The sequence below is a fragment of the Atta colombica genome, unplaced genomic scaffold, assembly GCF_001594045.1.
Source record: "Atta colombica isolate Treedump-2 unplaced genomic scaffold, Acol1.0 scaffold163, whole genome shotgun sequence".
Lineage (NCBI taxonomy): Eukaryota > Metazoa > Arthropoda > Insecta > Hymenoptera > Formicidae > Atta > Atta colombica.
Window position 1 is genome coordinate 1,647,080 of NW_017259254.1, and position 18,266 is coordinate 1,665,345.

The 18,266-nt window shown below is 30.1% G+C and overlaps 1 protein-coding gene across 1 annotated transcript in view; it reads left to right on the forward strand.

Annotated features, from left to right (window-relative positions):
• The window catches only part of LOC108686001, a 49,797-nt gene that overhangs the window by 11,476 nt on the left and 20,055 nt on the right, over window positions 1-18,266 (forward strand). The window contains exons 2-3 of the mRNA XM_018191031.1: window positions 12,506-12,616; window positions 15,162-15,333. Coding sequence (XP_018046520.1) covers window positions 12,506-12,616; window positions 15,162-15,333 — 283 coding nt within the window. The remainder of the gene's footprint in view (window positions 1-12,505; window positions 12,617-15,161; window positions 15,334-18,266) is intronic.

Below are 18,266 nucleotides of genomic sequence, written 5' to 3' on the forward strand. Positions count from 1 at the left end.
AAATAAGAATGAAACTGCATTTGTTTTTTATTTAACAATTAGATCATTTGAATTCAAATCATTTTTAGTAAATTGTTACACATTTTTTATATATTACGTATCTTTAAATACTTTTTGATGTATAATTATTAATTCTTGATTTATATATTTAAGTAATGGGGGCGTAACGTTATTATATGAAGTTGGCATTAGCACGTATACATGACAATATATACATAATAAAAAAATTACATATGATCAAAACGTTTGATTTTATTTTTTAATTTAAATATCAAATATATGTAAATCTTTGCTCATCAATTATCACCGTACTTACTTTCATTAATCAACTTTATTGTAAAAATTATATTTTTAAATCATAAAGTTATTCATTTTTTTTTTATCTCAAAGCATAAAATTCCTATTAAAGCATAAAATAATAGTGCCAAGATAAAATTTGTGCATATCTTTTTGATGACAACTTTAATTCATGTTTGATGTAATACTTTTAACCGTAACTGTACAGCAATTAAATACTTGTAAGTATAGAAATCTCTATATCCAAGAATATATTGTATGATATAATATCTATGAAGTATGTAACAGGTATTATATATGACGTGACATGTAACATATGTAATGCATGTTAAGGTTGCGCGTGTATAGCATATTCGTCTAACGGTGTAAAAAGAAAATGTATCATTTGCTGCAGGCAATGTTGCTCGTAATTCGCAGTTCTCGTGAATTAATGAATTTGTAATACGATCAGATTGTGTAATTTCGCACCCAGGAACATGACAATTACCGAATGACTCGAATGATGTTTTGAAGCGAGTCATCGTGTTCTTGGAAGTACAGAAGCGGTAAAATCATCAAAATCAACGATTATTCCTTTAACATCCATCTATTGTACTAATAACATCTTTTTTTTTCTTGGTAAAATCAAAAAGAATAATGCATTTTTTTAATTGATTATTCCATTAGGATTTACGTCATTCTTATTATGAATCTTTCAATAATTTTAATAATTCATTATTAACTCCACAATGTGCATAATAACGCGTGACTACTTTTTCTTGTCGGTAACTTATTAAAAAGGTTTAAGACGTAGATACATCAATTCAACTATGAATTATTTGTTCATTCGTTAACATTTTATTCAATAAGCTTTAAGTAATTTTGTTAAGTTAAAAAAATGTATATTGATTAAGTTTTGACTTTCTGTTTTGAAATAAAAGTAATTAAAAAATTTCATATAACTTATCTCGAAGTAAAATTGTATTTATATCTTAAAAGGAATTTGAATATAGAAGTTCAATGGCAATGCATAAAAAGATGCGGATCTAACCCATGTAAATGAATTTCATATTTTACATCGGCTTTAATTTATCAAACACTTTTTTTGATATTTCGCCTTTGCATCCATACTTATTGCGAATCGTAGGTTTTTGTGTCTTCGCAGCATGTAGCTCGATATGTATGAGTGAATGATCAGTGTTTCTCTTGCTGGCCTCCAGTCATTACAAAAAAGAATTCAAGTTGCTTTTAGTGTGTAATTTGCATATAATGAAATTTGAGAAAGTTGGAAAATAAAGTGCTTCAATTTAAACAAAATGTATATATATATATATATATATCTCATATATATATTATTTGATTATAAGATATGATGGAAGCACAAAAATAATTATAACAAATTAATATAAAATCTTCAAATCTCAATATACATACACAAGTTGACCATAAATAGCTTGGGCGATTTGACAATTATTTACTCATTACAAATCATTGACGTAATCATGTAACGCCAATTAGCAAATTTTCTCGATATTCGCGCATAATGTATTATGAAAATAAGGAGGAGATATATTGAAGAGGTAAAGATCTTTCTTACATTCGCACGTAACTCTTCTCTTCAATCGCTGTGGAATTCAACTTGATTACCGTGCGGGACGGGTGCACTATAAATAACGTATCGATCTTGCGTGATAAAAGGATCGATGCCTTCGCGATGCATAAGTTCAATTGAAGAAATTTCTATCGTGCTGCGATTCGTACGAAGTCTCGTTGCGTATTGTCTTAGTCGCAATACGAGAGACAGACGAAAAAGAGAATATACTGCTGAGGCTTAAGTTATAACATTCCTCCTCGGCGCAAACCATACACGGACAGTCCTATTCATCCGAGTAGTCTTATTTTCCTCTGTTTCTTTTTTTGTCGAAGCTTTATGCTTCTTGCGAAGGACGCGTTCGCAGGAAAGTACTTATAAGTAGTCTCTGCTTTGCCTGACACGAAAAGGAAAGAAGACAATAGAAATATAGATTTAGTTATTATCATTTTAACGCGATACAGCAAATATAATTCATCGAAAATAATGTTTCAAATCCTAAGAGGGTATGTGTGTAAGAAATCGTAGAAAAATCGATAATAATGAATAATAAAAAATCATCATGGGAATCTTAATGCGTTTCTAATTAATGAATTTACCGCAGAATTTCTGATAGATTATTCTAATAAGCCCTGATGTATTTTTAAGAAATAATCATCTAACTTCTTATAGCTGCAAAAGCTATGGCAATAAAGGTAGATTTAACGATTGTGTTATGTAAAAAATATCATATCGAAAAAGAAATAACATTCTGTTATGTAACAAATTTCGTAGAAATTTTTATATCCTTACGGTTTGAAATCGTCGCGCTAATGCAAAGTGATAAACTTTTTACATTATAGTATTGTAAAATGAATCTGAAAAAAAAATAATAATATCTTTTAATCAAATTGATTTATTATAACGAATACAATAAGTTTTATCATCGACGAATTATTTTTATATTTTATCTACAGTACTTGTGCATTCAAGTCGCGGAAGCTGTATCAAATGTATCTGGGCACAATGACCATGATCACAGATAGCTACTGAGGAAGCACACATACCTTGGCAATGACTTGACCAGTTGTGAAGTGCTTACGTCGAGTTCCAAGTTCGATCGGATAAATTAGTTGATAATAAATAAGCTAAGTTCGATGAGCAGAGGTACGAACTGTTCAATGTAGGAACTGTTCGACACACAGAAATTAAATGTCACGACTAGAAACTTAGAACGGAGTCGATGACGTAGCAGACACATCACATCAGTTATTCTATTTACGGACGATCCGTTAATGTCTTCCTCATCCAGTCAATTGCTTTTGAACTCGTGAAATGTCAATAATATAAAAAATAATGAAATATAAAAAAGATACGCTGAATACTTTTTTATATATCTTTTTTTATATATTTTATATATTTTATATATGATTGAGTATCAGAATAAAGCGAGTGTAAATTTAGCAATTATAAAATTATCTGAAAAATTATTAATTAATCCAAGTTGATAGCAGTGCAAATCTGCTATTAATAAAATTATTTCTAATATATATTTCTAATATATATTATTTGTAATCATAACAAAAGAGATAAGAATACTAAACCGTAAAATTAAATCGCGTAATTTTATTAAATATAATTATTGTCTATATGTTCCAATTTTGTGGTTAATAAAAAGTGATGAATGCGATTATTTTTTAACGATCATATCCATCGTGTTGCGAGCAAAGATACTTGTTGTGCAGATGTCTTAATTACCGTTACTCATCGTTAGCCAGGCTTTCAATGCCGACAATATCATGCAATACGTTAATGAAGAAAAATCTTTATTCAATGATATCTAATACAATTAGAATGCTTTCAGATAACAAAGTTTAGTAACAATGTTGTTTATTTGTATCTACAAAATAAATAATTTTTTCAATCTACATTAAATAATAAAGATTAATAAATAACATAAATCAAAAAGTATAAAAGTAAGAATATACATTAAATAAAAAATGTTATTCAAAACAATTTACGATTATTAGTGCGTTATATTCTTTTTCATTTTTACAATGCGTGACTTCGCCGCCTATGCATTATCGAAAGATTTTCGAAAGCGTCTTTTTGCAATCGCTTTCACCCGATCCGTCTCATTGTTCTCATATATCAGCCCACCCAAAACCTTGTACTCGACTCATCTCATCTTTCAAAGAATGCACGTAAGGCACTCGATTTATCTTGGAGTTCAAAGGAAGTACGTCAGAATAACATGCACTTGTGAATTTACATTAAAATATTTAACATAAAGTGCTAATTTGTATTATTTTGAAATAAACGGAAAAAATAAAACGGTAATGTTTTATTTTTAATGTTTTTAACGTATTACGTATTAAGTTGAAATTACAGAAATTATCGCTTTTGCGTTTCATGCCTTTAAACGATAATTCATATTTTTTAACGTTTTTCCAACGTTGAAAGGATCTATTATGGTTACCGAGCGTGACTATAAATCCAAACCGTACGGAGAAATGGAGGAGGACAGGCACAGTAGGAATTGAAGAAACAAAATTGCGACATAGCGCGGTTGTCTAGCCGGCAAGAACGATAAAAGGCCTTGGCGAGCCTTGACCGGTGGACCGTTACTTTACACTATCCTTAGCAACTTAGATTCCCTATTTTCCTTTTACCAGTATAGCTCGTTGTAAGGCCACCCCAGTCTTTTTAATAAACTCATCTAGTTCTTTCTTAATAATAATTGATTATTCATCGAAAATGTAATCTTGTTGTAGCGGAATAAATGCTAACCGCAACGATTATGTTACATGCCGCAAAGGAAAGAGAAGTCTTTGAAGTTTTCCTTAATGATTAATAAGGTAGTATAAACTATTTCCGCAGACTGCAGTACGACATACGCCGTGAATTACGATTATGAACCACCTTGCGTAATAGTTTTCATTCATACAAATTTACAATCCTTCACTATTACTTATAACCACACACACACGCACACACACACACACACACACACACACACACGCACACACACACACACACACACACACACACGCACACACACACACACACACACACAAAATTGCAGATAATAAAACCTTATTAAATAGTTTAATATTATGTGTTTTTAATAATTATAGCTATTGCAGCTTTCTTTATATCATACAGTTAATTGTATATTATATTATATCTTCATTTTTTTCAACGAAGACTTAGGCATTGAAATATAAAATTTTTTATGATGAGCCAATGCTGATAAAGTTGTTGATTGAGTAATGCATCCTTTCCCGTAATATTTTGTTCGATCGTAATATTGTACAATACTATAAACATAGTATTGTACTAGGAAATACTAATGGTAATATTAGCAAAACATTGATAAGATGTACATAATTCGTACGTACATATACATAATTCTTTATTCATATTCATTCACTTATAATTAGTGTAATACTCTTTGAAGAATTCTTATCTCGTAAGATGTCTTCGAGATGTAAGTTGCATCCATACATGAAACAACAAAGCCTCGATTTCTATATAATAGAACGTAGAAGATTATCGTTGCCTAGTTTGCAAAACATCTCGTCAGTGACTCACGTTTCAGTAATATTTAGCATTCCGATTGTGATATCAAAGCGAGTACAGCGAACTAGTCATTTCCTATATAATTCTTTGCTCTATCTGTGTCACGAATCTGTATCATTTTGAAGACGTTGAATGAAACTTATTTCTGCGTTTCTGAACGATTCTTTAATGTTTTATGAACATTTTTTTTAATGCTACTTTTAAATTTATTATACATGTAATTGAAAGTGATCCGATAGGAATCAAAATGTTTGTTACGGATCTTTATAATATCATTCATTTTATTATCAGTCAGTATAGTTATTTTATTTTTAATAATAAACATCTTAGTATGTTTTGACATTTGAACAAATCTTTAAATAATGAATATTTCGCTTGGTTTTTTAGATTTTTAATTTATTACATTTTTATTTATTTTTCGCAAAATTGAAGTTTATAGAATTTTTTCCAGGTCAAAAGTTTGGAAACTTTTTTAAATTGACATTTTTGAGATTATTTCAAATCCGTAACAACGTTTTCTAACAATAATCTTTTAGATCCAATAACTGTTATTGAATCTGAAGAATTATTGTTTAAAAAAAAGACAATTATAAATATTCGAATAAGTAATACAATGTCAATTTTTATAATGTGTTTCCAAAACTTTTGTCTTCTGAAATGTATTGGATCTCTGAAGGTGTCTGAAAGACATTTGAAACACGTTTAAAAGATTAAAATATTTTACAGACGTCTTTACACTGGCTTTGCGCGTCATATTGTCTGCAATATTATCACTTAAAGATTACAAAATGCTCCTTTCAGCGTCAGTACATCTTTGAACGTCATTCGAAGAAGGACTCGACTATGCAATTGCATTCATCCAAGTAGCTTGGATGTAATAAGTAGTAAGAAATTGGTCGTTGCATCTAAGCGGCCACATAAATTCACGTACCCGATTTCGCGCTGAAACCATGAAACGCGCGGAGAAAGGACTAAAATGGAAACACTTCTGCACCAGGTTAAATTGCTGCGTTATGTTATAACGATCTTGCATAAACGCTCGACATCTGGCTGGCTATACGCAGCCATCGCACAACGTTCGCCCATTCACTCACGAGGACCGTGAGTGTCCGTCATTGACGTTCACTCGCGCGTCAACCTTTTACGACTCGCGTCAACGTCTTTCTCGATCCCATCGGGAAGAGACGGAGTCTGATCGATCATAAAAAATGCTGCGTCTTGTCGAGAATGTGCTAATTTACTAGTCTTAAAACACGATACTTTACGAGCGACAGACCACATTATCCGTCACTAGAACGCTCCGGTATGCACTTCTTTTACAATGCTCTTTTACGTCGTTCAGTAAATGAACGATCGACAATGCGCGTAATAAAAATAAGGCTTATGAACGTGTTCTAGAAATATTGAAGTTATGAACAACAAATACGATTTCCTCATGAGTTTGTACTACGAACTTAATTTTTACGATTATTGAAAAAAACTGAACGATTATTGAAAAAAATAATTAATTTGCAGAGCTAATAGTTATCATTATTCAACATTGAAAAAATAGGCATCTTTCTAATAAAAATTGATTCTTTGTGATTACATATATATTTGAACGAACAAAATCATTATGCAGAATAATTGAATATTTTTTATTTGAAATCGTTTGAAAGCTAATTTTAATAAAAAAGAAAGAAGAGCGACACATAATCTTGTCATGTTACGAAGATGATTCGCTAAACTCTTATTTGAATAAGAATGAAATATCTTATATGCAAATGTCTATTCAGATTCATCAAATTCAACATTTTAGATGCCGATTCTCAATCTTATAGATGGATGCGAATTTTGAATGCATCGATCCATTGGATTTTGAATGCATTCGCATCTAAGAATATTAAACATTTCTATAGTATAAAATATTAAACCAATTTTTTAATTAATTCTTTTAATATTTTTAATTATTTAAATTAATTTTATCTTTTAATATAATATAAAAAGCTGTATGTCTGCTTTCTATTTTATTCGAATTTAAGATAAAAAATTCAAAATAATAAATCCAATACAACGTAAAGAATTAAAAAAATGATCTGATTATTATAAAACTAAAAAAAAATTTTAGGAAATTTTCTATAATTGCGAAGAAGTTAAGATTTTAGTTTGGCTTTATTTGAAGTTCTCATTTATGTTACATAAACAATCAGTACTCACAATTCTAAACTGACTTTAAAACTATTATAAATTCTGCGATTGATCCTTCTTCATTAAAAGTTAGTTCAAAATTCAAACTTAACGATACCAATAAGAATTTCTTAAAATTGAATTTTAGATAATCAGATTTTTTAGAAACCTAAATTTCAGAATACTAATAATAAGATCAGGATTGAATATGTGTATATGTATAATACATGAATTCTAATCTCACAGAACACACATACGATTAAATATATATGTCTGTTATTTTATAATTTTTTTATACAATTAAACGTTTTAACAATTTTTACGTTATTATATCTAACGACCAATAATGACATAAAAATTGTATCCTTTTTTATGCTATACTTTCAAGTGTTCCTTACTTATTGAAAGAGATCATAAACTAAACAAAGGTCAGCAAACAAGCCTCGTGGATCAATTAATAATATGACAATGGCTTCTCCCGATTACAGTCACGCCGATGACTCTTACATTTTCATATGCGTATACGCATGCATGGGACAGGTGGAAGAATTTGCGGGCGTATATGTATATATGAAAAACGTGGAACATTGCCTCCTACCATGACCCACTGACATACAAATAATGAAATAATGAAATGTTCTTCTGTCGTTATTAAATATATTGTTACAGATGCCTTATTATATTTTTATTCGTGAGATTAAAAGCGATTGACGCAGTTCTTGTATCTTTTTTGTTTTTTAATAGACAGAATCTTATATCTCTCGCATATCTTTGCGACATTATATAATTGAAAAATATTACTGAAGAAATTCGATGTCAAGGTTCAACTCAAAATTATAAATGTTTCAGTTTTTCTTTATGATGGCTTCGGAATGTGTTTCAAAAATGTCGAAATGCAACGAAATTTAAAAGTATGCGAGATATTACCTTTATACTGAGATCTCAAAACTTATTTTATAGCTATATTTAAACTGCAATAAGTTCCCTGGAAATATTTTATCATTATACAAAAATAACACTTCGCGGATTCATGACTCATCGAATCATGAAATCGTTACATATTAATGTATATATAATTATTATAATTTTTCGAAGCAGGTTATACCTACTTTATGTTCCTCATGGAAGCAATTTAATTTTTGTATGCAAACTAAATTTTTAAAAGTGTATTTGATTTTTAAAAAATTATAAATTTGTACTACAAAAAATTTATCAACCGACGTTTAAATGTGTAAGAAACTTTAATTTCTAAATTTTTAATCTTTTTGTTATTGGAATTAATTTAATAATGCATAATATTTTTCTGAAAGGATCCCTTTATTAAAAAATCACGTAAATATGAAAAGAAAATTTTAAATTCGATAATTACTAATAAATGTAGTGTTATTAGATTTAATTCTTAATATGATAACATACTTAATACTTAATGATAACAAAATAGCAAACGTTTATAAAAGATGACAAGTAAGAACAAAATAGCATTTATAATTATAATCTGTGAGTTAATAGAGAATTTAAATGGATTTTATATAAGTTTATTCTGCGAAAGCATTTGAAAATGTTTATTGTTAGCATTTAATAAGAAAACGTTTTCATGTCTATTTCTGCGTAATAGTTCGGTCAAGTTGTCCAATGAAAATTGACGGCGAGTATTTGTTATAAGCAAACAGCTTAATCGGTATTTAAAAGCGCATAATTGTGTCCCATGCAAGTATGTGTGTTAATTTTACAGTTATTTTTGTAAAATTGCAATTTGCAATCTTGTGATCATGATTGTTGATTAGTACTACGCGTCAAAAAAATATGGCTGACAACGGCGCCTTGTCGTAATTACAGACTGATGAGCAGAAAAGACTATCGAAAGGAAATAATCTTGTTTACGCAATTCCAGTAATTGAAATACAATCACTGAGATCGCGTCAGAAGAATGATTTAAGCGGGTAATGCAATTTATTACTTCACCTTACGCGTCACCTCAATTACTCTCGAAATTTTCATTCTTGTCATATCAGTAATGAATGAATTTATTATATACAATATGCGTTTCGGTTTTGTGAGCACAGCAAGTTAGCTACTCTCTGAATGCGGCGGATGTCCGGTACAAATTTTTCATATCTTTCTCCCTCTGCAACTTATTTTATATTCCAAGGAAATATTCTGGTTTTGTAATTTATCAGTTTGACATGTGTGCATCATTTGTTAAACGCACAATAAAAACTCGAATATCTTATTTTGAATGTTATATTTAAAATGTATCTAAACGTTTTACATATACCGGATAAATATCCGCAAAATATAATTTTGTAATATTAACATAACTTATGACATAAGATTTTATGATTAATCAGAATGTCAAATTCTAATAAATGAATTATTCATCTTCTATTTAAATGGAAACAAATGACGTACATTCATCGTACAGTTCTATTATCAAACAATAGTTGACGTATCCACTTTATAACATAAACTACTTTTCACTCTGACCCTATTTGCACTGCATCCGTTGGAAACGTATGGATATTCATTTTACATTTAGTCATTGTTTCTGAAGTTGAATAATGAATTGCATTCTTAAATGCCATTTTAAGATAATTCTAATCCATTAGTTTGATTATTTTCATGTGTAAATTTATATTTGGAGAGATAAAATGCAAAAAGTATTTAAATTATAGAACAAATCAAATCGCTTTTGATTTCCTATTATCGTATTTTCTATTAACGATCAACCGATATCTGATTTTATTATAAAGATTAAATTCACGATCGGGGAACATTTCGCGTGAGGAGCGTATCTTCAAAACTCATAAAATCGATTTAACCGTGACATACTTTTCGCTAATTCCTTAGTCGGTTTCAAAGTGTATACATCGTTTACGATTTTATAGAATGATCTAGTTATTACCGATTGTACGCTCGTACTAATTCTATTGATGCAAAGTGGACCACTCATTGAAAGTAAAATTGTGAAATGATTTATCTATAAAGTTCATCCCTCTTTTTAACAAAACTTGTTTTGCGTGCATCTGTCATGAGGTGACGTATCATCGATTTATTAATATCCATGATACTTTGAAATTAAAATAAACTATGATATTTCTTAGTGATCATGTATAGAAACTAATATTGTGGTATTGAAGAAGTGCTGATATTTCTCAATCGTTTAAATTTAAAAAGACGTTTGAAAAGAGAAAAGAGTATACACGATACTTTGAAGTTCATTCACACCAGGAAGTATTGGTAGAGCGTACTTGGAAATGAAAGAATTTTGCTCGTTTTTGTCGTTTGAGAATGGCAAATTCTTACATCGTTACTGTGATTTATTAAACAAAGTGTATCACAAATATTTACTGCTAATTCTTAGAATACGAAGCACTTGATACATAAGTTTCATGTGAACGTAACTGCTTTATGTCCTTTTTTTATAACGTTCGTGCATTGTGAATAATTTATTATAATGTAATAAAGAGATATGAAGAAATAAAACTATTTTTTTCAAAGTCATAATGCTATCATATTATATCATACAATTTTATGCAAATTATCACTCATACGAATATCATGAAGTTAGCTTTTAAAGAAATTAAAGACTTTGTTCAAATTGAATAGTAGATTTTCACAGTGAAGTAAAAATTATTATTAGAAATATCACACATGAAATAACATAGCTGTATAACATAGGATCGTCTAAACTAAATCAATGAGTATAAGACTATTCCGGTAAATACGCCGCAGATGTCAGAAAAAGTAGAAAGAGTGGAATTTTCCCGCAACTACTCTGTTACATGTCTTTATGTTATATTAGTATTGTGTTATTTCAGTTTCTTACTATTAATATTAATAGAAATTATTGAATTAATTTGTTACTGTGTTAAGTAGCGTTATCATAAATTATAATCTATGTAAAATGATTATTGTAGGACGCATAAAAGACTTAGTGATTATTTCGTGATATCTACATGTAGAGGAATAGTAAAGCGTATTGTAGTAAAATATAAGTGCTTTGCTTTCGTATTTTTTGTTTGTTATCTTGTATATCCCACTTGTTTGGGACATATAGCATTTTTAACAGACTTAATGCCCAATTTATGCCCAAAGCATACAAAGTGCGCAGATTGAATTCAATGCACTAAATACAATAAACGCATTGAGGTACATGAAATATGTATCTCATATCAATACTATAATACATCTAAGCTTGTAATTATTATTTATCCCTTCATATTTATTCATATATTTATCATTCATATATTTATCAATTATATATTTATTATTCTTATTTCTTAATAAAACTTTATAAACACATTTTATAAGTTATTCATGTCATTTTATGTCTTATTTATTATGCATTATTTCTTATGTATTATTTGTAAATTTTTTATGAACTATACTCCCCTCCTCTTCCCCTATAAATAATCATATTAGGTGTAGTAAAAAGAAATCCATTATTTTTGCATGAAATTGAATGGAAAAGTAATGGATTTCTTTTTACTACACCTAATATATCCCACCCCTATGGAATATACGGCAAAAATGCAAGGATTTAAAAAAGTTCATTTTTTAATATTATATGAAATATAAATTTTGGATTTCTAATATTTTTTTCATAATAGTAGACAGTACAAAGTTTTTACTGATAGTTCATTTTCTTTAAACATAGTAAATAATACTTAATAAATTAAGTTTTTGATAGATGCGGCATATATACCGGCGAAGTTACCCTATATTATCTTATATAAATCGACGATTTTATACTGGATGCTCAGTTCAGACGATTTTGTGCTACGCTATGTATATACTATACTATACTATATTTATGCATTGAGTGCTATAACTCTTATATTTGTTTATATAATTAATCTAAGTAAATCTAGTTTATATAATTAATCTAAGTAAATTCTTTGTTTTTTGCAGATGGCGTGGCTCCGTTTACAAGCTTATCTGGCGGGAACTACTGGCGTACCTGTTCTTCTACTACCTCATCAATTTTACATATCGATACGTGCTTAATGAGCACCAGCGGTTGTGAGTACACGAATATTCCTGGAACAAAATGATAATTCCCATAAATTCCATTCTTTATGAGGGAGCGGGCGGCTAAGGAAACTTCAAACAAGAAAAGAAACGTTTCGAAGTAAAATGCATCTTTGTACGTTAATATTAGAGCGACGAAGCACATCTTTTCATTAAATTTGTTTTTCGTATTCGGTGACAATTATTCCCGGTCATAATTTAATTCTATACAATCGCCTCGGAGGAAACGTAGGAAGCATAATATTGAGTTTAGTGGATTAAACGCAAGGAGATGCGGGATAGAAAATATGTTCAATGTATGTATAAATAATTTAAGCAGACAATGTTTGTCTCTTGCAAAGGAAACAGCGATTTAATCCTGCACTTCTTGTTGTTTACTCGTTTCTTATCACGAATAATGCCAAATTCAACGATCAGCTAGCTGGTGCGTGAGCGTACCTGCTATAACTGTATTTTATGGACGTAGATAAACCTGTACAATATCAACCTTGGCCTGCCAACAAATCTGAAGGTTCCAACATTTTGATCACGGTCGCATGCATATCATCGATTAATATAAAAAAAATTATAATTCCTTCCTTTTCTTAGTTTTTATTATTGTATTTTTGTCAAGCACATTTGATAATCTTTCCTTCGTTTACCTTCGTCATATTCGATCGATTCGACAGGAAAAGGACATCACATATATCAGTAAATAGTAAACTACAAATAAATATATAAAATGTTTATTAAATTTTAATAATATTAAAAGTGTTATATAATTCCTCGAGTTCTTAAGTATTCATTACTTTGTATATTACTTTCTGTATGATAATCTGTTTATGATAATCTGTTTGTCTGTGAAATTAATGGTAGAAGGTATTTATCTTTAGTATAATAATATATTCTATCTTTAGTAATATAAAATACATCTTTGGATATATAAAAAATACATCTTTGTTTTTACCGCAAAATAATTAGACAATCGCTGCGTGTGACTTGTACTCAAGGATAATTAATGAACACCTACAGTAAATGCAAACGACTCTTTAACTGCAAATATAATTACGATACATATTTAAATAGTAATACGTAATACGATATAAGATACTTAAACTTAAAAATATTGCGATTGTATATAGATGATGTTATTATTACTTAATAAATTTATAATTAAAAAAATATGTATCTAAACAGATGCAACAGTTTCCTTTAAGATTTACTTAAATCTTATACTTAAATCTTTAAATAATAATGCAATTAAAATCACTAATTATTTACAATACGATTTTTAAAAGAATTCTTTTGGTGCATCTTATACAAGAGATATACATGAAACGTGTTTAACAGGAATTCGTGTCTGACATTAAAAAAGGACATAAAACCATAACCTGTTATTTATGTTGGGCTGAAAAAGGGGGATAAAGAAGTGCCAGAAGAAAGCGCAAGGATGTAAAAAAAATTTCTCTTTTAAATCGCTTCGATTCGTCCGCGCTAAATTTAGAACTGTAAAGTGGCTTAAGGCAGGTTTAGGATCCAGGCGAAAGACTAAAATAAACGATTTAGTATTACTGAATAGGACTAAGAGGACTGCGCGGTAAGATCATTCTTTATTAGGATTTCTTTTGTCCTCAAAGTTATCTGAAAATTTGCTTTTTTTAGACTATGAAATACGCTTCATATACCGTCTTAATATATCGTCGTTAAAAAAATACTTTTTTAAATTATCAGATTATTTTATTGAACATGTCTTGAAGAAAGTATTTGATATTGCTGTGTCATTATTCGAATTATTATACATGATGTCAATATCAGTTCCTTGTGGCCATGATATTGTACGTTCAAGTAACGGTAAGTCAATATTACTTCAAGAGTGCGAATGCGGTGCTATTCGCGGAAATTCCAACATAAACCTACTTACTGAAAGATCCTGGAATCGCCGTGTTAATCGTTCAGAATTGATGTGTGAAGTCGTAAAAATAAAGGCTACTTCTATGCGTGGTGATTACACTCTTCTTAAAAAAAAAATAGCCCGTTGCAAGGCAATAACCGATATTGATGAACGAAGAATAAGGAATTCAAAAAGGACAGAAAACGCTTTCGATAAAGCGATTTGCGCTTTCGCTTGCGATCAATCGTGAAAACGAAATATAAATTAGCATTTAATATTAATTCACATTTATCAGCGTAGGCTGATAATTCGTCGAATATGCACGAGTCACGCATCTCAACCTTGCTCTACTTATACGCGAATTTGTTAAATAAAATTTTATTTAACTTGTAAGAAACTTTAAACAATATGTAAATATCATACAAATCTTAAATGAATTAGTCTTCTGCAATCTCTCACAAAATATTTTTACTCTTCTTTAATTATGCTTTGTTCATATTATTTTCTTTAATTTATCATATTTATTAATTATAACAGCAGAATAGTGTAATAATATAATATGGCTGAAATATAAAGTATAAAGATATTTTGTTTTAACGTAAAAAGTATCAAATAAAAATTTAAACAATTGATAATTATATTGAAAAGTATTTATCTGTTCTACAGAATTTTCGAAAAAATTCGTTATTACTTCGGCAACTCCAGCGAATCTATACCTATGTCATTCGTCCTGGGATTCTACGTGAGCCTTGTTGTGAAGAGATGGTGGGAGCAGTATAAGCTTTTACCCTGGCCCGATAATCTGGCCCTCTTCATCAGCGCCGCCATTCCTGGAAATGTAAGTAGAACCTGCCCATCGAGAAGAGGTTTCCTTTGTTGGTTTCAAACACGATTAAAAATACAGTGGCGACAAAGCGTTCTTTTTGGAAGGATAATCGCTATTTTTATTCGTAAAAGTTTTGTGCGAAAAACAAAATCATTTTAGAATAAAAAAATTAAACAACTTTTTTAACACGAAATAATTTTTTTTCTGAGCAGACTCGTGGTAACGTTAATAGATGCAACCTTGCTTTGGATAGTCGCTCGTGTTACGTTTGGTCTCATTACGCTAATGAATTGCCATGACACGTTTTGGTGTCGTTAACCTAAGTAGGTGCCAATCCAGTCATGCCACGCCCAGAAGCTAAAAAAATGTAAGGGACGATGATCCTATAATTTCACAACAGGTAGCAAATTTGTCTTTTCATTTTTTCACACAACTAACTAAAAGGACGGAAATTGTATTATTTGCCAAGACCTTGACATAAATAAATATTCTATTTGTATTTATAATTAATTCACTTGTGATAAGTAAGGTAAGACTTGTTCAAGTGATAAAAGTTAATTTTTTCTTCTTTAAATTAAAACGCAACCATTTAGATATAATTGTCTTTATTAGACAAGATTAGATGCTAAAATATATGTATAAGCCATCTTTAATATATATTTCCACTACTTGAAGCATCATTACAATAATCTAATCACTAATACTTAAATTTCCTAAAAGAAATACTGTCTAATTATTTTATGAGACGAAGAGTTTCAATTTCGACAATAAAGGGATTTGGTGCAAACTTCTACTTCTGGTCAATGACTCAGTGTCGGAGTGAAAGTGCAATGTACCGTGGTGAAAAAAAAGGATGAACCTACGCGCGCACGTCAGGCACACATCACACATGCATACATACATTCTTCTTCAATACATATCGATCTATTACTTCAATCGATTTCTATAATAAAATATATATATATATAATAAAATATATATCCATCGGTCATCAAGTGCTATATTCGTGCTACACGCGACTTGCAATCCTCAATTGCTACTAGTATTATACTAATAGAACATAAATTGATCAATGGCCGCTAAATGATTTAATCGTTTCCTTATATGCAATCGCCTTCTTCGCCTTACTCATTTAGATCAGCATTAATTTCATACATCAAACCGCATAGAACGCGCGTCTAGAATGCAACGATTTTCGAAAAAGTTTCAAAAAAAAGTGGTTTGACACAATGTTCCGCCATACATACGGTTATTTCTATTGAAAATATCGTTATAGATCTTTAAACCCGAAACTAGAGAGTCGAAGTGTCGCGTTGCTGCAGAGCATGAAAGAATGTTGGATTAATTTCATGGTTTTCTGACGTTTATTATTACTCACGTGCAATATCAGCAAGAGATATAAGCACTTGTGCTACCGCATAAGTTTTACTGCATTTCCTTGTCTATCTTCTGACTGTCATTCTATCATCTTCACGCGAAAAGCATTATCGCGTTTTTATGTACAGCAACGCGCGTTTCTTCAGCCGATGATTCACAAATTCATTGCGGTCTTTCAATTTGCAGTATGATAACAATTTCGACTTCATCAATAAATTTGCGCAACGTAAAATATCTCGTTTATATTGTAAGTGAAGTCCAATACTTTTGTCTTTATACAAAGCAAAAAATATAAGTACATTTGCATTAAATATCTATACAATTTAACCTATACAATTTAATTTTTTGTAGACATATGTATATATATTTATTTCGTAGACATTTTTTTGTGTTCAGCTCAAATTATTTTACTACGTTTTAGGCTTTAAAAAAAAATTCAAGATCTTTTCAATATCTTTGTTACAAATGTTGTCAAATGGTTATTTAATTTAAAATCTTTGTTTAATAAAAATCGAAATTTGTGCCGAAAAATTTGACAGCAAAATTTCACCTTAAAAAAGGTTCAGTATGTCCAGAAAGGTTAAAATAGTCTTATAAGAATCATAATTTTAAACGATCAAGTTACCATCAAAATTACTTGGATGGAAATTTTAGAGAGATTAAAATTGCATTTGGCGTTTTTCAGACATATTAATGATATTTAAAATTACCGGTTGTTACGTTCTATCGCAAATTTTCGATTCAAAGCGCAGCAATTATGTGCATGCAAAAGCGTGCGTGCAATTGCGTGTACAGTATAGTGAATCTCTAGGAACGACGGATTCCGATGGAATTTTTGCACGTAGGTAGGGGACAAGGTCCTCAGCCACGGAACGAGCCCATGGTTATATACATACACTTGTGGTCATGTAATCGCGTAATACAGAGTGTCCGATTTGTGAATGAACGGTAACAATGGTTAACACGGACTCCTGAACTGTGTCTTTCATTGAAATCTAATTGGAATGCAAACCCCGAGAGACGAGACGATTGTTACTCGGCTGCCACCTTTCCCCGCAAAGAGGATAGTTCACAAGCTGCTAAATCAGGCATTTTTATATGCGCAACGAGTAAGTCGCAGAATTCCGAGGAAGGAGTTGTCTCGTTTTTCGTACGTGCAAGTGAAAAATGACGAAAAGGCCATCGAAAAGACAACGGTGCTGTGGTAACATCGAACAATGATTCGATTCAAAAAAATCAGAATTGCGGAAAAAGAAAGCTAGAAATCGTTTTAAGGATCGTAGAGGATTTTTATTATTCTCTCTTTTTAAAAATATTTTCGATATGCGATTATAACTGTATAATCAATAAAGTTTAGTGTAATCTCTTATAACAGATCTATTATGTATTCGAGAAAGTTTATAAGTCATCGTTGTAAGTGAAGAATGCAAGGAACCTCTGTGGAGGCGAAGTTAATTAATGTGTGATGTATAAGGTATCGATAGTCGTGAAGAACAGATATTTTAATAACCCGACTTCTCTTCGCAATTTATAAATTCAATCTCAAATATTTCCAACCTTTAACTATA